This window comes from Nothobranchius furzeri, chromosome 9 (assembly GCF_043380555.1).
Source record: "Nothobranchius furzeri strain GRZ-AD chromosome 9, NfurGRZ-RIMD1, whole genome shotgun sequence".
Classification (NCBI taxonomy): Eukaryota; Metazoa; Chordata; class Actinopteri; order Cyprinodontiformes; family Nothobranchiidae; genus Nothobranchius; species Nothobranchius furzeri.
In genome coordinates this window covers 27,454,511-27,475,853 of record NC_091749.1, presented here as the reverse complement: position 1 = coordinate 27,475,853, position 21,343 = coordinate 27,454,511, and the positions used below count along the sequence as shown (strand labels likewise).

The following is a 21,343-nucleotide window of genomic DNA, read 5'->3' as shown; positions in this document are numbered from 1 at the left end:
GTAAAAAGTCAGAAAATAGAAACGTTTATTCACCCGTGACTGAAGGAGTTTGAAGATATGCAGCAAACATTTTATTTGTGGATGGAAATGAAGAGAAACGTGGGCTTAGAGGAGCTGATCACATGAAGAGGTGGAGGAGAATGAGGGACAATTTTGTTTGTGTTAAAAAGTCTCTGAAATACAATAAAACAATATAAACACAATGGTAATTACACTATGTTGGACCAGATATGTGATTGTAATGGCGGCAGGACACCCCAGAAAAGTGCTACGCCCTCTGTTGTCCTGGCTTTGCAACACTCCCAAAGGTGATGGAGAAATCTGAAGAAAAAACATTTCCATCAATGCGTGTGCATTTGAGCTGATGGAGAAGTATAAATCACACATAGCTAATACAAGTTTCCAATGGTCTATGCCATTTAATAACTCATTCCTTCTATTCCATCCAATTTCAACAACCCTAACAATGAACAATTTTGCACCAACATCATGCTATCATTGCCATGTGTAAGTAAGCCCTTGTGATGAGGGCTTGCGCTGCATCTAGCATGGACTTCGATGATAACAGATGCCAGGCTGTAAGACTCGGTGCAGTGGCAGAATCAGGTCCTGGTGTTGTCAGTGAGGATTAGACTTTTAAAGAAGACAACCAAAGTCATCTGATATAAAGACTAAGTTCCCTTGTTTATTCAAAACTTTTGCAGTCATCTGTAATATTAATGAATGCCTTGTGAGTCTATCTCTGTAGGAAAAAAAGCTCTGGCGCTCCTGTTTCAGGAAGTAAAGTTTAACCAGAGGAGTAGGGAGCAGAACATTGCAGGATATGGATTTCATGATATTCTAATATCTTGCCTCTAACTGGCTAACAGCAATGTGACTCTACCACTGACTCTGTTTGCTCTGCAACATTGATGTTTTATCTCCACAAATAACTCAAGCCTGAAGGAGTTCTACCATGTTGTGGAGTTGCTAATGCTAACGACTAGCTTCATCTCTGCTGTTTCCTGGACACTAAACCAAAAACCCGTCATGAGCTCAGATGGGCGAGTCCATAAATGCTCATATTGAATGTGTCGTATGTCTTTTCTAATCCAAGCTGTTCCCTGTCGGTTTTCTATCAGCGACTAATGCAGGAAATAGGGGTAGACGACCATTGTCTTGTTCAGCCTGCATGTGAAACTCAGACTGACCGATCATATTTTAAAAATAACAAGTACAAAATGATTTCTCAATTAATTTATCCAATTGTATTCTGTAAACCTGGCTTTTTTAAACACCCCCGTTATTTGGGAACATCCAATAACTTTCCATGGTAATAGAAATGACATATTCATAGAGCTATACACTTGAATGCTCAATACGTTTTATAATTACAAGACAGGTGGGATGTAAAGAGTCTTGCAGGCGCCTTCACCAAAGACCTGAGCTAGGCAGGCTGTGATGTCAATAGAAAGACCTCTAGTTATCTCTCTATATTAACACTTGTAAGGCTCGGCTAGATTAAAGGGATAAACACTCTTAGCTAAACACCACTTTACTTCCTCCCAGATATTCATTCACTCGCATTTTTTTACTCTCACGCTTTTGTTGTAATCTCCTAGTCAGATAGCAGGTTTAGCGAGGAAACCTTCCATTACTAAAGAATCTTCTTTGAACACCAGAAAACATTTGTTTTAAAGTCACTTTCCTGTTTCTTTTGGCAAAGGAAGTTCAAGCAGTTTCAGCCTTTTCTTAGCCATGAAACAGTTTGTCTCAGGGGAGATGGCAGCTTCAGCTTGTCTGTGTATGAAATAGTTTCTTTTAAGGTTTTCTACCATAATATTACGGGGCAAATGAGTAAGTGCTTACATGCTGTTAAAGACTGGGGCTGAGCGGTGAGAAGCCCCAAGCTGGTGATTACCAAGCTCTAAAAAGCACATCTGCACTCCTGCTCAGCAGAGACCACAGGAGCACAGTGTGTGGTGCAGGAGGGAAAATCATACAAACTCAAAGGAGGCCCCCCCGGGCATCTGACATACTCAATGAAGTCATATTCGGAGTAATTACAGTTTTCTGATGTCAATTGTGTGTCTTTAAAATAGGGTAAAAAAAGAAATGTTAATTTTGGATCTTGATCAGAATAAAACAAGAGCTAAACTGTCATGACAGAGTGGGACACTGACGTTTTCTCCCTTTGATTTCAACCAATTCTATTTTACAGAAAGCACACAATGTAGCGTCCCTACAAAGATAGCTAAACCACAACGGGTCAACGAATGTCCACGCTATCAAAGATATATAGTGACATTTTCATGTAAAACTCGTTCTACTTATATTACATTATCTATGTGGACTCTCCAGGGATTATTTTGAGCTGAGAGGTGCAGAGCTCTGATCGTTGACGCGCCCCAGACAGATGCATCCTGAGCACGGCCACAGTAGAATTATCAAAGTGTCGCCACCTCAAAAACAAATTTAACACGCGATCGTTCATGTCGGCTCATTTCCTTTTATGCTTTTGGTCTTTTATTTGTGCCTGACGCGTTTCGCTGCTGCGGAGCGGAGCGCACCACCTGTTTTCTCCGGCGATTTCACCTCACGGGTGCGGTCTGCGTGCGGCGCACACTCCGCTATATTTGCGGTCGGTAGATCTTTTAGAACTGCAGTTCAAAGGTAACTCATAAGGTGAAAATATATGAAGCCAGGTAGCAGTTTCTCTTTAGGATTGAGAGGAGATGCAGGAAGATAATAAACAGACAGGACAGAAAAATAGTCAAATAAAAACAAGTTAGTTTTTGTACCTGCTGGTTGCAACAAACAGACACCACTGAAGGTAATCAGAAGTGAGGAACAGACAAATTATTCTTTCAATGTTTAGAGCAGCAGGAACTCTGAGAGGCTGCAGGCGCATCAGTGAGTTTGCGACCACTGCGCAGGGGGGAGGGGGGAGAGGCTGAAGCAGGGGAACAGTAAAGATGCAGAAACTACTGTTGTTGAAATAAATGTGTGTTAACTTTGAAAATGTGGGCGCGATTTTAACTGTCAAAAACTCCAGTGAAGTAAAAGCAAAACGGAAGCAAAAGCAAAATAAGCAGTTTGCCATGCTTTAAAAGTGCTGTTACTTAACTCCCAGCACCAAACAATGCAGTGTAAATCCCTCCACAATGATGTAATTCACAGGAATTTGTTGACTCACTGAGCACCACAAAAAATGGCACTTCTTCTGGTCTTTGAACGCCACATTTCCCATGCCATCAGGCACTCTCCTGGTCCTCAGAATGGATTAAATGACGGCGTACTTACAAAAATTTTTTACTTTTAATGTGGATGCTTTTAGTTGCTCATTGCTCACTGTCAAAGCTGTTGTGATTTTCTGATGTCTGTGCAAAGTCCTGAAAGGGCTGAATTTGTACGGAGACCCAACAGTGAACCAAGCCGTTGTATCTCCCAGTCAATATTCACCCTCCCAGAAATTACCCAGAACTCCTTAAGTAGAAAGACGTTATATTCTCAAAAGAAGATTAATCCTATAAAAAATAGATATTGGTAACTAGGGCGGAAATGATTCCTCGAATGGTTCGATTGATTCAGTTCCTTGGATCATTTTTACTGATTTAAAGCTTCATTAAATGTGCGCACCACATTTTACTGGTGCACAACGTGATAATCTAGGTGCAGTGGAGGAAAATAGAGAAACCAGCAAAGACAGAAACCATTGTAAAAGGCAGAAATGCTCCAAAGTTTGGGATCAAGAGTTAAACTACGGGCAGATTTGTGAAAGCTAATGCTAATGCTAGAGGGATCTAGTGATCATGATCAAGTGGAGTTCAGAAAAAATATGATGGCTGCTAATGACTAAACTCTTCAAGCAGAAGAAAACTCCCCTCCATCCTGTTGATTTGTGGATGTCTGCAGCCGTGTGGAGCAGAGCCGCTGCAGCTACCCGGAGTCAAGTTGTTGCTACGGAGTCTGATCCACACACCACAGCAGGGCTAAACACAGTTTTTACAAACAGTTCACCGAAACTCAATATTACAATACAGGAAGACAACATAAAATGTGTTAAAAAAACTGTCACACTGTCAGGTGATGGGAGAAATAGCCTAAAAACATCTGGATCTTAGATGAATGGATACACTTCTATTTGATGGTTTTACAACAGCACCACTCAATGAGTGTTAAAGCGACAATAGTGGGTCAGCACTGATGCATGAGCTCCGTTTGTGGACGCTACAGCATACACTTGAACACTTCAGCAGTGACCATTAATCTTGTGTGAGAAAGACCTTGCACAGACTTAGAAAGGACATTAGAGCTCAAACGCACACAAACACTGTCTGTTTCTTCTCTTCCTTTCAAACACACACACACACACCATCCCTTATCCATGCTGAGATCTTGACCCCCCTCTCCTGCTGGCATCTAAAAGCGGGCACTACATCACTGTCAGCATCCAGACCACCAGGGAAAAGCTCGGGGCCACTTGTAGCTCAGAGCTCCCAGCTTCCACTTGCTGAGTTATGGCCAAGCTAGAGGAGAATTTTGTGGAGGTGAGTCTACGCTTCCCATTTGTTAACCTTTTCTGAAAATGGACAGGTACAAATGGCCTAAGTGCTATACGGAAATCAGTCATACATGTCTTTTAAATCTGCTCAACAATGAGATATTTGAAGCAAACCACCAGCCACACTCCATTAACATTTCCAGTCCCAGTCCTATGATTATCTTTAGGGTGAAATGTGACATGTCCTGTCCTCTCAGCATTTGTGTCTTTATACAGAATTGGTTTTTTAAGGATTTTACCTCAGGTTTGCCATAGTTGGAGGATAACACACGGGTTTATGAGGGTTGGAGAAGAAAGATGAATGAAATAAACCAACCGATGTTTTGGGATCCATTTTATTTGACACAAACACACTTTCTTGACAGTCCTTTCCATTATGTGCAGAAAAAAAGTGGGGAAAAAGTGAGACGACGTGTTTGGACATGGAAATAGCTGGGCAGCCGTGCTGGTGCATGCACAGTGTGAGTGATTCTGGTACATTAGGGTCACAAGGCTGGAATAGCAGTGCACTACTTTCACGAGGGATGAGCAAAATATCAAACACGTTTGATATTCGTGAAACCGCACAGTTGCTGATGGGGAGCTGGACGTGAGGTGTTCCTTGTATCTCGTAACCATCTGTATACCGCACGATGCACGACAGAAAACTCGCCCTGACCTTAAAAATTCTTGCACAAGAGCAAATCGGCTCTAAATGGACCAAACATTGCACAGCACCTATGAAAAGCTACAATTAATGGGTCAGATGAAACACTTTTTTTACAGGGTTTTTATGGCATCAATGGTGGCAGAGAAGGCTCACCCTGTTTCTAAAAATCGCCAAATTGCTTAGCTGGTATTTATGAATCCAGGTCCTGTGTAACTTTTGTTTGCAGCACTGTTTTGGCTGTTACTGACTGAAGATCAAAAACATTGTTTAGTAACCAGAACGCTAATATTAGGACAAAGTTTTGTAGGAAAAACAAGACAATCTTGATAAATGCATCTCCAATTTAAAAACCTCCTGTTTTGTAATAATTTTTAAATTAGAAATAACATAAATTATTCTGATATGGAAAATGTATATTCGTTTTGAAGATACCTTTTCTAGCAAGGGATAGAGAACAGCTCTTGTATATTCATGCATTTACTACATCCTACAGCCTCAAACCACATCTCATCATCAAAAAGTCCTGAGAAAAGAGCAGACACAGACTACGTTTACATGCAGCCAATATCCGGGTTATGATCGGGTTAAGGTCGGTATTCGGGTTTCTGAATTGATCAGAATAACCCATTTACAAGCATAAATAGAAAGAGTTACCCCTAACTTGCATAACCTGATTTAAATGCGGACGTTGGGGTAGCGTCAGGACGTATGGACTACGTCCAGACGCAATATGCGTCATTTCCGGTTCTTCTTGTTCCAGTATCCGTGAAAACAACAACATGTTTCCCAGTTCGGAAGAGATAGCGACAGCGTTTGTTTGCGCTTTGGTGCTGGTATTGACCCACCAGCAGCTCTTACCGCGACTCGCCATGTTGCTCCCAACTTGTTGTTTACTTCCGGTGTTCTGGCACATACAAGACGTCTCGCTACTCAAAAGACCAAGATTCCTTGTGAACAGAGCATGCGCAGAACACACGCTTTGATGGGGATATCCCGATATGCGTTTACACGACCAAACATTCGGGTTAGAAAAGGGTTACCCCAGGTGTAATAACCGGGTTTTTAAAAACCCGGTTATGAGCATATCCGGGTTTTTGGCTGTGTTTACATGGCCGTGCGGAACCGGGTTATTGTGAATATTCGGGTTTTAAAAGGGTTACTGGCTGCATGTACTCACTGTCTTCCCACCACAGGGAGCCCCCGAGAACCCTCCTCTTACAACAGTCTCTGCTGGTTGCCACAACACACGACTCTGTGTCAATGACGGCCATCGGATAGCACCTTTGATTTAAGCTGCCTGCAAAACCTAGGGCTAGAAAGGGTGCATAAGAATACTAGCCTGGCCTGCCAGACTCCTTCTCTGTTTAATTCTGCACAGAGAAAGTCTGGGAACACTCCTATTCAAATAACCCCCCCCCCCCCCCCCCCCCTGAGAATTCTAACCGAGGCAATCAGCGCTGAGTAGCTTTCGTCACATACCACAACCCCAAGTTTGTCATAAACATGGCGTCTGAAGCAGAGTTCGCTGCGGCTCTTTCCTCAGTTCTAAATGACTTGAACACATCTGTAAAACCACAACAAGTAGAAGCGCTAAAAGCCTTTCTTGTATAGAAAGATGTTTGCGTTGTAGCCAGACGCCATTTTTGACTACAGCTAAAAAACGACAGCAACGCGCGGTACAGTCAGCATTGCCGTCTTTTTCCCCATTGGTTATTTTTGAGCTGGCTAGTCCAGCCCCTCATGTGCCTCTTTGCCTGTGAGTTACCAGACTAGTTCTCCGTGTAGACAGAGGATGAGTCTGGCAGGCCAGGCTATAGAGCTCCGGACCCCATGTGACTCTCAGTTAGTAGACGCCATATTGGCAGGAAAAAAATGTAAACAAACACGGATCGTAAACATGAACATGAACGGGATCGGCTTGGATTTTACTTCGTCAGAGTTTACTTCACACTTTAAAACCGAAGAAATCGTTTTATATAGTCAGAAATTAAATAGACTAAACATCTCTGACCCTTACAATGCCCCTGGGATACTTTTTTAAAATGCCAGAAGCTATCGGAGCGGACTTCTTACCGGACCTGGCCGGGGAACCCCATGGGATTTCCCCGGAGGAGCTGGTCTAAGTGGCCAGTGTTGGGAGTAATGCGGTACAAAAGTAATTAATTACTGTAATGCATTGCTTTTTGCTGTAATGTGGTAATGTAAGGCATTACAGGGAAAGAAAATGGTAATATTTACTCGATACAATTGTCAGTAACGCGGTAATTACAATGCATTTTTAAACCCAGAATCAAGATGTGTTCCTTAAAAATTCAAATTACGGGAAACCCAAAGAAAGATCCAGTATCTGCATATATTACATCATTTATGGACTCAGCTTTGCGGGCAGAGAGGACGCCGCGGTAACGGCTCAACTACTCCAGCTGCGTCCTGCATGCGGCCGCTGTAACATTCACAAAATCGCTCCACTAAAACAAAATAATTCACTTGTCTTGCGATCATTCATATCAGCGCATATTCTCTGGTATTTTGTGCTTTTCTGACGTGCTTTGCCTCAGCTGAGTTCATAATCTGTGCCCCGGTGATTTCAACTCATTACTGCTGGAGCGCCGCTCATGTGAAGATCCCTTTGGCTGATAGAAAGTAGGAAGTCTAGGAAACAGTTTTTCTGGAAGACGGAGAAAACATGCAGCATGCAGGACGGTTAGAGAGAGAAAGGGCCGGAAATTATTCAAATAAAATCAAGAAAACAAAACAAAGTGCTTGAAAAGAAAAAAGTAGGTAGATTCATCCCCAATACACATTATTACCAGTGAAAAGCAATAATATATAAGCATCTAATATTTATACATGTGATAGAATCAGATCACCCCAGATGTCAGTCCCACATCCAGGGCCGTATCAAGGCATTTGGGGACCAAGGCAATTATAGGCTTGGAGCCCCCACCACCTCACTCCCTGCTCAGTTAATATAAGATGGCAGCGTGCTGAGAGTATAGATTGTTGTTGCTTTTATTTAATATACAATCATTTTAAAGCACTGTTATTATATCTGACTGTTTTTAACAGCAATCCTAGCTCAGACACCACATCACTTTCCACATATATGTCATGAGCTCACTGAGCGTCACATTACCAGATTCATATTGAAGTTGTATTGGTAAAAGTAACTTAAAGAAATGCAAAAGTAGTGTAATGCCTTACATTTTAAAATCAGTAATATTGTAATGTAATGAATTACTTTGAAATGAGGGGTAACAAGTAATAAATAATGCATTACAGTTTTGAAGTCACTTGCCCAACACTGTAAGTGGCTGGGGAGAGGGAAGTCTGGGCCTCTCGATGCTACTGCCCCGTAACCCGACTCCGGATAAGCGGATGAAAATGGATGGATGGACAAATAACATAGATTTACATGTAAGTACTGTAGTTTAAATAGAGTGCTGTGCTGTTTGAATGTATAAACCGAACGCCAAGAGAAATCACTAGTCTGATTTTTTTCCGTGAATAAAATAAATATGTCAGGCAAGAGTGTCTCAGGATCTGTCTGAGATCTGTCTCGGTGAGACAGATAATAGCAATCCAAAGTGCTTTTTATGTGTGATCTGACAATAGATCAACCATTGCTTAAAAATTAAATACAGCTTAGCTGGTTAATTGCTGTGATCATAAAGCACGTAAACGGCAGCACGCAGAACTCACGAGTAAACGTTTTACGTTTACTTGTTGCTATGAGTAATAAGACAGAAAAATCCACACCAAAATAAGTTTAGGAAGCCCACTAAGAATCGTAATAAAAGTATTTAAAATAAATACCATATAGTTGAGGAAACGTTGGTTTAAGTACCTGATATGAAGCGGTCGCTGCATAAGCAAAAACCTTTACTCTCGGGATCCCACAGTTTCATTTTAGCCCGGTCACTAGCGCGTTTTATTACAATCATCCAACGCTTGCGGCGCTCCGGATCTTGGGGAATCCGTTTGATGGCTCATTCCTTATGTCGTCCGTGTCTTTTCTGCATCCCGGGGCACAACAGGAATCTACCATATTTCCTGTCTGATTGAGTTTTCTGACAATAACAAATTGGCTTCTGCATGCCAATATGGCGCCATTTCGATTTGAACTGTTGCATGCCGGGAGAAGTGACGTCAACTCCCGGAGCTCTATAAGAACACATTCTTGTCTAAAACATGCGAGCAAACACAACAAAGGTAATTAAAACAAGATTAAAAAAAACACCTAAATCTAACTAATAAAAGTGAGAATACAAGTTGATGCAAATGGTGCATGATGTTCACTTAAATGTGAACAAATTGAAGTTCAAGAAGGCCCAAAACATGTCTGGATCAAACTATGTAATCATCCTTCTTTATGAATTTCTCAATCATCCCACTTTCATAGCTAGGAAAGTGTTTGTCAAATGCTGTTTACCATGGCTTCTCCTGATTCAGCTACACTTCATAGAGCAGCTAAGTGGTTATAAAATGCTTAGTGATGCATCTCAATTAATAAAAGCCAAACTGATAATGGTTTAGTGTTTAGCCCAGTCTGGACTTTGGGTTCTACATCATTAACTAGTGAGCATGGTTGGAACAAGAGTGCAAGACCTACATAACTGGTCTATAAAGCCAGGTAGATTAGCAACTGTGTGAATTACTCAGTTAAGAAGTTCCCGTGTGAAGAGCAGAATGTAAAGTCAGAGGTCAAAAATGTTATTCTGGTGGGAAGCTCCATTCAATCCAACATCGCGAAGGTCCTGGAAAAAGTCTGTTTCTACACTACCTATAAGGTGCCCCTTCTGGTTTGAACACACAGCTGGACGTTGTGCTTTGTAAAGTCATTAGATGATGCTTTGATTGAAGCATAAGAAGTGCTGGAGATCAGGAAAGCTCATTCATTTTGGGCACTCTGAACCCAGACAACTCACTTTCCAGAAAGCCCAGCCTGTCTACTTGGCCTGAGAGGAATAATGGGCCATTCCCATCTGTACCGGGTCGGCCCGGGCCGGGTAGCGTAGGTTGTTTACATATCTGGGTGGCCTGGAATTTTCCCGGGTCAACCAAGGCTCATTCTCAGCCCTCTTCTCGAGGGGGTCTGCTTCAGGCCGACCAGGGCCAACACACCCACTGCTGACAGCAAATTCACACCTTCCATTAGAGCAGGGATTCCCAAAGTGTGGTGCGCGCACCCCTAGGGGGTGCGCGAGCTGCCGCTAGGGGGTGCGCGAGGTGAAAAGTGTAATGGCTGCGGAGCTCAGAGAAGTCTGTCATATGTCACCATTAGCGTAGAAACTCATTTGTGGGTGGGCCAAAGAAAAAGTAAGTGGGCACAATAAATGTAATTGAAAACAAGTATATTTTTGCGCGTGTCCTCCACATGTGCCCTAGCTTCATAATACCAATGCGCCGAGCTTCAGCGCTCTGGCCTGCGCATGCCGATATGTTCCATATTTGATCATTTTTAACGGTGTTGGAGAAATCTGAAGGTGGTGAGTCATTCTGGCAGATTGTAATTAACACCTGTCTCATGCAGGTGTTCTGACACTGTAAACCTCACACACAGAACATTGTGGATGTAACTAAATAACAAGAAATGATTCCCATTCAGGCTATTGACAGCGCGCTGAAGATCTGAAGTTCAGAGTGCTTCTGTCAGAGGTCAGACGTGTTCCGGCTGAACCACGGCTCACGGGTGCACAAGTGAGCAAATCTGGGCTGGGCAGAAGTCATTTTACAACATTGGTTTAAATAGCGCGAGACGCGGTGACTTGAGCGGCTGTGCCGCGCACACACACACGCACACACACACACACACACACACACACACACACACACAGATTCAATAAGCGCACACGCTGCTTTAACTCCGGCGCGCCGTCAGACTGAAGGCAGAAATGAACGCTGCCTCCACCGTGATAAAAACTTTTAAGAGGTTATTTTTCATTCAAGGTCAAATTAAGATATTAGCTTCTGGGATGAGTCGGGTCCGCTCCAGCCAGTGACTCCTCATGAACCTGACCACATCTCATGTTACTGCAGCATTTGTTGTTCCAGTCAGTGTGGCAGCGGATCGCAGATTCAGCCACACCATAAAACAGCAATAAGTCGGTCTGAGGTAAAAGTGAACATCATGGCTATATCTTGTCCCCTACTGACATTTGATTATGCACAAGTAGGTGATCAGCTCAGGTTTACGCAGAGCAGAGGGAAGGAGAGCGCTCTGGCCGCACAGGTTAAACTTTCCTACTTTAAGAAAACCGTTAAATTGCATTGTTTATGTGCTACCTGGGCACTCTAAATATTTATTTAAAATGATATCAAAAGAAATTGTAATGGTATCGAATGTTTATTAATTACTATTTAAAAAATGAAAGTGATGGGGAATTTTTTTTAACCCTGTCTGTTTAGCATGCCCCGATGTGGGGGCTGGGGGTGTGCGTCGACATGGTCGGGACATAGAAGGGGGTGCGCGGCTAAATAAGTTTGGGAACCACTGCATTAGAGCAAGCCTCTGATTGGTGGGTAGAATCAGCCCACATGGGTTTAAGACAAGGATGTGTGGAATCAACCGGGCCAGGCTGGGGCCGACTGGGGCTACCCGGCCCGGGCCGGCCCGGTACAGATGGGAATGACCCATTAGGCAAAGGTCACAGTAAAAATCACGGCCAGCTTCTCCACAACCTGAGAAAGATGGCCAGCCTCTATCCTACGCTAGTGCTTAAAATAAACTTTATAGCAAATCTATGTCTGAATGTCGCCTCAAGGCAGCTGTGGCTACATTGTAGCTCATCCCCACCAGCGTGTGAATGTGTGTGTGAATGGGTGAATGACTGATTGTGTTGTAAAGCACCTTGGGGGGGTTGTATAACCCTAAGAAGGCGCTTTACACATACGGGTCACTTACCAATACATTTAGGCCCAATTTCTTAAGATTAATTTCTGCCTTTATGGAGTTCTTCATTGGACATCTAGAGCTATTAACTTCCTGGCTCAGGATTCTCAACCAAGTGAATTCTCTTTTTTAACTAACTCTATGGTTTGAAGTGAACATGTTTATATGATAACAATCTGAGCACCTATTTTCTGAGCCTGGATAGCATGCACAGTCTGAAACAGACCCCAACAAGCAGAATCCTATCTTAGGAGGGGGCTTGGAGCTGTAAATCATTTCAGGCTTCTGCGTTTGCTGGGGCGCTGAGCAGCTCTGAACTTGCTCGACAACCTGTGAGGTCAACCCCCACCAGCCCCCATACACCCAAGCAGGAAGGATTGGGGTCAAGCAGCCCTGCGACCTCAGATGTGAGACCCAAAGCAAAATAACAAGACCCCCAATCACCACGCCCTATGCACTTCTCTTACAACTCAGAGAGCATTATGTCTGAAATGACATACTTTCATACCTCCTGAAACACTGAGAAACATATTGATTAAAAAACAAAATCACGGTGCTCCTTAAAGACAGAGGGAGTATTTAAAGCCCACTATCAGAAAATGCAATGTGCTATCATTGGGGGCTTACAGTAGAAAATCCCACGTTGTCATCAATCCATCCAACTGTGCTCTTAAAACCACCCTGCCCTACTATTCACTTTAGCAGCTTCCTTCTGTTAAAAGGTCCTTGCCATGTTTCAGCCCAGAAGCACTGACACCTAGGCTGTTATATATTTACAGACCCTTTTACAAGCCCCTTTCTCTCTTTTCCTCATCTCTGTTGAAAGAAGACAATAAAGATCAGAGAAGGTCTATTCCTTTACACCCCCACCCTTCTTTTTCCCAAACCCATCTTCCTCAAAGTCGTTTGACATCAAGTAAACCCATAGTTCTCTGTAAAGAAAGTGATGGACTCATCAGGATCTTTAAAGAGACCACCAAGTCTCTCTGGGAGCTTCAACCCATACAATACATCCACATTACTGGTGCACAACACTTCCACTCTCTTGTGCAGAGCTCCAAGTATATCTCAGCTCAGATTCTCTATCTCTCTCTCTCCCCAGCTTTCCTTGTCATTGTTTTCCTAGCTCTCTCGCTACAAGATTGTGCTTCAATTCTAACTTAATCTCTTACTCAATCAGCATATGGAGACAGGCCAAAAGGCTTTAGATGTGCTCTAGACAGATCCTAGACTGTCCAGGGTTTACCGCGCCTCTCATCCAATGAGAGCTGGACTTCGGCTTCAGTTCCCTGGCAACCAGGTAAAATAACAAGCAGGTATGGATGGATGGATGTTCTAGAACAGGGTTGTCAAACATGTGGCATGTGATCCATTTTCCTTTAACTGAGCATTTATTTTATTTTATTTTATTTCCTGGTAACTTGAACCAGTAATTGTCATTGAAATACCCTAAACAGCTGATTTTTCATCACCATTTGCATAATTTGACTAACTGCGTGGTGGCACAGTGGTTAGCACTGTTGCCACGCAGCAAGAAGGTTGCAGGTTCAAAGCCTGGCTGCGGCCTTTGCGCGTGGAGTTGCATGTTCTCACCATGCATGCGTGGGTTTCCTCTGGGTACTCCGGTTTCCCCCACAGATCACAACATGCCCTATGGATTAACAATTGTACGCCACTTTGGATAAAAGTGCCTGCCAAATAAATTAAAATAAATACAAACATTACTGATGAAGCAGTGACATGGATCAATTTCTTGTTACTTATAATAGAACAGAAAACTAAAAAACAATCAACCCGTCAGCTCCAGGATTCCGATACCTTTCTTTCATTAAAGGTGCATTATGTTAGAATGAATTAAGAATGGCATCCTACAGTCACATTTTGTTAGGGCAGCCCATTAAACACACGAGTGCCTTTCTCACTACCATTCTGTGAGTTTCATGCAGCTACAGTTCAGCGCGGGAAGGTTCTAAGTGACGAGCAAAGACGAGTTGTGCACGGTTAGCGAAGCATTAGCCTCTAGCCTTTTTACCCGATTTTAGAGTAAAACAACGAGAAATAACTTCTGGGTCGCTCCTGTTTGTTTTGGGCTGGCTGGTGTCAAATTACAAATGCTGGCGCTGCAGAGGCGCTGCAGCGTTAGCTCAAACAGACTCAGCAGACCTGCAGGCTCACAGGGTGTAAACTTTAACTATGTACCTCTTTGACCATTTTGAAGGGAGATGAACCCACCCACCTGGCTAAAAATGAAATCTGTTTCTATGGAACCTTCCTTCCAACATGACTGAGACATTAGTTTGGTGCTTATTTCACTGTAAAATTTAAGGCGACTGTACAAAACCCTTTTTAATGTCTTATATCTTCACAGATTTACTAATCTATTCCGAATACTTTCTTTTCACGTGACAATTGTAACTTGTTGAACTGTTTATATTCAAATGTCCTGTTCAACCCTAAAGTCTTTTGCCGTTTTAATAATACGTCATAATTTTTGTGAAGTTTGGGTTAAGGTTAGAGAAATGTTTGCCATTATCTCAAAGTTTCAACACCACTTTTCTAGACTTAAGGCTTGATTTAAACCAGGTTAGACTGTTTTTGCTGTCTAAACCCTTGGACCAGCCTAACATACAGAATCGGATGTGGTGCAAGGAAAACACAAGTCTGCACTTACTCTTTTTTTTTTTTTTTTTTTGTTCTTTGTTTTTGTCGTTTTCGGCTTTAAAAAAAGCAAAAGTCCAAGAGAAGTGATTCAACAACTGGTAGCCCAAAGGTCAGCCTCTGGGTGAGGAAAAGAGGGGGAACATCTTGTAAAAGTTTGGGAGGAGTAAAAAATAGATCAAAACATTTATACTGGCCCATTCAAGTGCCATCACAACCCACTCACATTGTGTCCTCACAGCGCTTTTAAGTGAACGGGTCAGTGGTGTTTTATTGTGAGTGGAAGCAAGCCTAATGAAAGGGACAGTGCACAGATTAGCAGTGCCGGCCAGGCGGCTCAAACTTCACCCCGGCTTTAATTGCTGTGAACAAGAGGAAACATAGAGGCAGGGCAACCAGGGGACAAAAGAGCAGAGCGAGCGCAGGAGAAGGAGGTGAGAGGACCTGTGAAGCCTGCATGATTAATGGACCTATAAGGTTCGTGACGGTGTAACGTGTCCATCTACTCCAAGATGTGTCGAGGAATGTGCTAATTCTGCTGGGCCCAGGCTGCTCATAAACCACAAATGAAAGTGAAGGATCTTGTAAATGCAGAATCTCAGCAGTTATGGGGGAAATAGAAGCGTCTTGACTGGGTGGAGTTGGTGTAAATCAGTGAGGATCAAGATGCTGTCACGTCTGAACTGTGGATCAGATCATCCAAACATCTGTGACAAGACAGGCTTGGGGATATTCAGAATACTTTTCATTTTAAAACAGTATCAGAAACATTTCTGTTGGAGCACATTTTTATACAATTTAAATAAGTTCTTGAAAAAGTTATAAATAGCTAGATAGCGCCTGAATTGGCCTCTGTGTGGTAAAATAGTTTACATCCTTCAGAAATGCTAGCTAGTAGATAATCTGAGGAAGCCGGTGTGTCCAGGGGTCGAGTCAGTCAGGAATTCCTAAAAGATTCAGTCTGAACAACCACGTGATGCTAAATAACCGCTAAAGGTGAAAAGATAATGTTTGCATGAATCTGTGTCATTTAAGAGTTTGGAACTGGTTTCCGAGGGTCCATTTAGACCGGTAGCTGTTTTGATTGGGGGACTGTGAAACACACAGAGTGAGACCTGAACACGCACTGCTTTTGCATCTCCTGGGGTTGGTTTATTTAGCATAGTGGGCACAGTCACAAGACCATCCACTTCATCAAGTAATGCAAAACCACCTGAAATTAGAAGTTTGACAACAGTCCTCTCAAGTCTGACTTTGTTGAGAGAGACGATGGAAGACTAAAATGGGTTGTATGTCTTCAAGTGCAGCAGCTAAACAAAGTGGTCTCTACTAACAAAGCAAGCTTCCTTTAAAAATAAAAAAGTACAAAAGGGTGGGTATCACATGCCCCAGAGAGGAATGAATGGTGAAACTGGTCACAACATGTAAAGGGTCCCTGGCTCCCAAAGGTTTGGGAACTGCTGGTTTAGACTAAAGCTTAGTTTATGCTTCTCTGTCAGCTCCATGAGGGACACATGCGCCTTGCCGGAGACATTTTACTCTCAGACTTCTCCGTCTCCTGGGGAGCGTTGCAAAGCTATTTCCCGCCAGGACAACAGAGGGCGTAGCGTTGTTCTGTAGTATCCTGTCATGAACCCAAGCGCGCCCCCAAGGGGTGGCCCCTAGAAAATTGCTGCATAAACATAAACTAAGTTAGTTTATGCAGAAGCATAAACTAAGCTTAACCCCTCTGGTTAAACTGCCATGAAGGAATCCATGTCCAGACCCGTGTTCTACGCTGAATGGCACCAGTCTACTGAGTTTTACAGCAGCTTCTACAAACATTAAACTAAATGTTAAGAATAAATAAACTACTGCCTGATTAGATGCTCCAGAAAACATTTAGACCTGTCAGTAACCAGAACTCCATACAAAAACCTGTGGAATGTAAAACTGATGGCACACAAAATGCGTTTAATCTAATGGTGGATGAACATCTGGTAGTTTGAAGATGTGTCATTTTAGGACAGCAGTGGCACATGTTGGTTTGGAGCGTAGTGGACGTGAAAGACATAAACTCCATTTCTATTAACTGAGGTCAGTCAAGAAGCTTTCTAAAATGGATATAATTGTACGTTGTTATAATTTGAATGCATTTCAACATGTTCAACAAGTGTCTTTGACTACTTGTAGACTGCCACTACGACTCACATTAAACATCCATCACACTAAACTGCTTCCAGATGTAGAATCAGGATTAGTACCGTTGAGACAAACCTGTCATGTCCAGTCCTTTGCATGTCTACTACCCTCAAGTGGAGGATCTAAGAGTCCTCTTTTTTTACTGCTATATGTTTATAATTAATTACATGATAGATTAAACTGATTATTATATTGTTGTTTAGAGGAAATCTGTTTGAGACAGTAAAAACAAGCGTATTTCTCTCAGCTCAAATGAGTGATTGTGACTATCTGAAGCACAGCAGTTGCGTTTCAATAAGACATGTGATTTCAGAACATGAGGTTGCAGACAGACTCTTACCAGTCCAGAACATGTGGATATGGCTGCTGAAGAGGCTGACAGGTTGCGGATAAATCCCTGATACAGGCAGTGGTGAAACCTCTCATCACCCGTCACCGTGGAGATGCCATCTGAGTCGATGGTCTGAATGGAGAATCCCGGGCTAACCACAAAAGACGGACGCAGGTCCAGGTGCATGTCCTGCCCAAAGGCAGAGAGGCGGTAGTGCAAAGACGTAGACAGGGACCTCCTGCTGCGATGACTTCTCCTGGCTATATCGTAGGTCAAATATGAGCCATCAGCGTCCACCTCCACAGGCGTCACAAACACGTAGTCTGAGGGAAAACGATGAGGAGGTCACAAAAAGAATTTCCATGGGAAATACCTATTTGTTGTGAGGACCGTCATTGACTTCCATTTATTTTAGTGACTCGCTTGTGCCTAACCCTAAATCTAACTCAAACCAGTCTATCCCTAAACCTAACTAAAACTTAATTCACACCAAACCTTTAAAAGTAACGAGTTGAGCTCTGTAACATTGCACCAAAGTGAGGACCAGCAAAGTGTCCTCACTTTGCTACTGATGTCCTCAGTTTACAGGTGAAAAGTTTGTCATTGGTGCTCACTTTGACACACACACACACACACACACACACACACACACACACACACACACACACACACACACACACACACACACACACACACACACACACACACACACAGCTTGGTTTCCTATCGTTTAGGTTAAAAACTATTTAACAGTGTAGGTCTCAAAGATTTTTTTGAATTTCAATTCAAAAGTATTAATAAAGTAGTAGTAAAGTATTTCAATTTTAGCTGAAAATGATCACAAAAACCTAAATGTAAACAAGAAAGTACCTCTCATGCCTTCAAAACTCTTCTGCCCTTTCTACAGGCTAAACTTGTGTATTTTAAGTGATGTTTTTAAAAATCAGCACAAATGAGGATGGCAGAATGAGGGCAAAACACTGCAATAGCAAATATGGAAAACAAATTGGTTTAATTTTTTTTCATGCCTTCTAACAACGGTCTAACATAGTATTAATATATTGTGGAGAATTAAAAAATGTAAAAAGTTATTAAGTGGTTTTCTCGCATTCGCCTAAAAGCCTCCACCAATAACACGTTTCAGACCGACAGCAATGACTGGACCATTTGTTTGTCCGTCTCGCCGAACCGCCACACTTCCCTGGCTCCTCCCTTAATTACACACATGCATTTAGCAACAAAACACTACTGGTGTGAGAGGTTTGTGGGTTTCTGGTTCAGGCAGAAGCATCTCAGGGAAGATACTCAAGGGGAGCTTGTTCTGTAAATTCATTAAAACAGCTTTAAATGACACGAATCCCAAAATCTTTTTCACTATTTTCATTTACTACCCCTCATGGTTTGCTCTAATTCCAGGTCCCAATTTCCCATAAAAACAACCACTTTATTTTAACTTCCTGCTTGGACACCAGCGGCAGGGTTGTGTCCAGGGAGTGGCCTGGGGTAGCACACGGCACCACTGGAATCTGACTGGCCACTCAAGTTTCCACCTCAGCAGCCTTTTTTACGAGACACATCATGCCAGCTAATTGGTGTAATATTACCGCAACTGTGTCTACGTGTCACAACGGCATTGTGTTGCGCGAATTTTGCGGCATTCACTCCGTCTCGCTTATCGCGCCATGGTGAGCTCCGACCAGCAAATCTATTGAAAATGAAAGTAAACACGAGCAATAGGTTTTGCTTTTTTAACAAAATCAGCTGAGATGACAAACTGGAGCGCTTGCAGCAAATTGACAGCATTGTCTTGTAAAAAAGGCGAATGAGTTGAAATTTTCTTTATATTGTCCACAAAAAGTTTGGGGTTATGAACCCAAAAACCGCAGGTGGCAGCATCTACCCTAAACATTGGTTGTACAGAACATTCAAAAATTACTGTTGTTATTATTGTTTATTTTTCTCCATATTGACCTAAATATTATTTAGAGTCCCGGCCCCGCTCTGCATCAGTTGGGAGCATTAATGAACCAAGAAGTGGCTTGTTGCAAAAGGACATGGCACAATGTGCATCCATTCATAAACACCTGGGCTTGGACCCTCCCCTGCCGAAAGCGGCTCTTTTCTGCTTTTGCAGCAACTCAGCCGGTGTTCCTGTTGTGGTTTCAGCTGAAGAGCAGGAAGAAATGCAGCACCTTTTCAAACTGGATGACTAATTGTTTTGCATATTCATGTATGGCTATTATGATTACAGATGCACTGATTATGGTTTGGAGAGCTGACACGGAATTCTGATTTTTGTAGTCAAGATTCGCTACATTTGATTTTGGATGATTTATGTCAAAAGATGCAACAGTGTACTTAAAAAGTCTGGCTAATGTGGAAATTACAAGAATAAACGTAAAAAAAACATTAAAACAAACACCTGTAGTGTGGTTAATATGACAATGTACTTAGTGGTGGCGGGTTCTCAGAAACCTTTTAGATGGTTTTTCTGTTTTGCATTCAAACAAAAACAAACTAAAGAAACTCTGATTTTTGAGATTCCAATTGGCCGACCATTGAATAAACTGATCATTATGGATGTTAGCTGATGTTTTTATTGCATCCCTCTCTGCGATCTTTTCCCAGGATGGAGCACTCTGAATCAGCTCCACAATTTCTGCAAGACGAAGCAGCCAAGAGGGAATCCTTGAATGAGGGTTGCTCTGAGAGCCTTTCATGCTGAGTGAAGCAACAATATAAAGATCCAAACAAGGGTTCTGAACAGTATCACTACACATTGAGCTGGCATGTGATTCTGCAGGGCGATGAGCTTGTTTGAACTGTTTTCACTTAAGCCTTCCTCTCTGGGGAGTTAAGTGAAGCTGCCATGTAACTCATTTTATTCTCTCTACAAACCCGGCACCGTGCCAGCTGGAAGAAACATTCACAGATGTCAAAAAACATGCACTCACCATGGTTTAATCCGTGGCTGTGGATGGAAGAAGAGCTGGCTGGAGCAGAGTGGGAGGCGTGTGTGCAGTAGATGTGCAGAGTCTGCAAAAAAAGGAAAGAAGGGAGAGGAACAAATGCATAAATGAACAGGTAGCAACAGGTTGCAGCAGTGGGAGAACTTGTGATGAATGGAGTTCCTATTTGGCATCCCTTTTCACCACAATAATAGCAAAGGCAGCGCTGCTGTCATCAATAACGTTGTTTATCTTTGATCCAAACTGCACGTGCTGAACATCAAAGTAGATAAAGTGCAGCATGCCTTGAAGAAGCTCCAGGTCAACAGGGTGGAGAGCAGCTTGACTGGGGTGCAGCCGGCCAGCGGCATCATGGGTAAACACCATATCAGAAGAAAAAGGCAATCCATAGTGATGCGCGTGACACCTCCTCGGTTACCTCCTAAAAGAGCGCAAAAGCGATAATAACCTGTGGTGACGCATAGTGCAGTTTGGTGTCCCGACGCGCGGCTCTTTCAGGTGAAATCAGCCGGTTTCAGCGGACGGTGGTGCGTGCAGCCGCGACTCATGAGTGTGTCTGTGTGCGCGCGTGTGTGTCTGAGTGTGTGAGCGTGTGTGTGTGTGTGTGTGTGTGTGTGAGGAGGTAACCAGGAGGAGTGCTAACTGGGAGCTCTCAGTCCGGCTCTGCGAGAATCGGCGTGCAGGATGGAGCATAAGTCAGCTGCAGGCAGCCAATCAGCTGACCGCATCATTTACCACGAGCTGATGAAGAGGAGAAACGAGATTCTCCTCCTGGCAGCGAAACGAACCAGTGCTGCGTTCGGGCTTTGCTCGGAAATTTGAGTAATCTAAGTTGAACTTTAATTTCTTTTTTAATATCCATTAAAGCAAATTTAAGCAAAATGCAATAAGTATAGGGAAGATATAAAAACACATACAACAAGCTGAAATAGAACTCAATAAAAACGGGATGTAAAAAAATAGTTTATACTTTTTATGAGAATAAAAACATTTCTAAATTATTGAACAAGGTGTTTGATAACATATCAAATGCAGTTCTTTGGCTTATTTATGGGAAGCAGTTCTCTATAACTAGATTTTTATTTTCATTCTCATCTTATCAAAAGCATGCTGTAGAGTA

The 21,343-nt window shown here is 42.7% G+C and overlaps 1 protein-coding gene across 3 annotated transcripts in view; it reads right to left on the bottom strand.

Annotated features, from left to right (window-relative positions):
- Positions 1-20,969, bottom strand: part of adamts18 (ADAM metallopeptidase with thrombospondin type 1 motif, 18) — a 108,939-nt gene extending 87,970 nt beyond the window's left edge. The window contains exons 1-3 of one of the 3 annotated variants that reach the window (XM_015953947.3): positions 20,508-20,969; positions 20,209-20,290; positions 17,264-17,577 (exon numbers count right to left, since the gene is read on the bottom strand). In XM_015953947.3, coding sequence (XP_015809433.3) covers positions 17,264-17,577; positions 20,209-20,290; positions 20,508-20,612 — 501 coding nt within the window. In that variant the 5' untranslated portion in view covers positions 20,613-20,969. Of the gene's footprint in view, positions 1-17,263; positions 17,578-20,208; positions 20,291-20,507 lie in introns of those variants that run through there. The other 2 variants (XM_070554740.1, XM_015953948.3) reach the window with 2 other exon arrangements.
- Between the last annotated feature and the right edge of the window lie 374 nt (positions 20,970-21,343).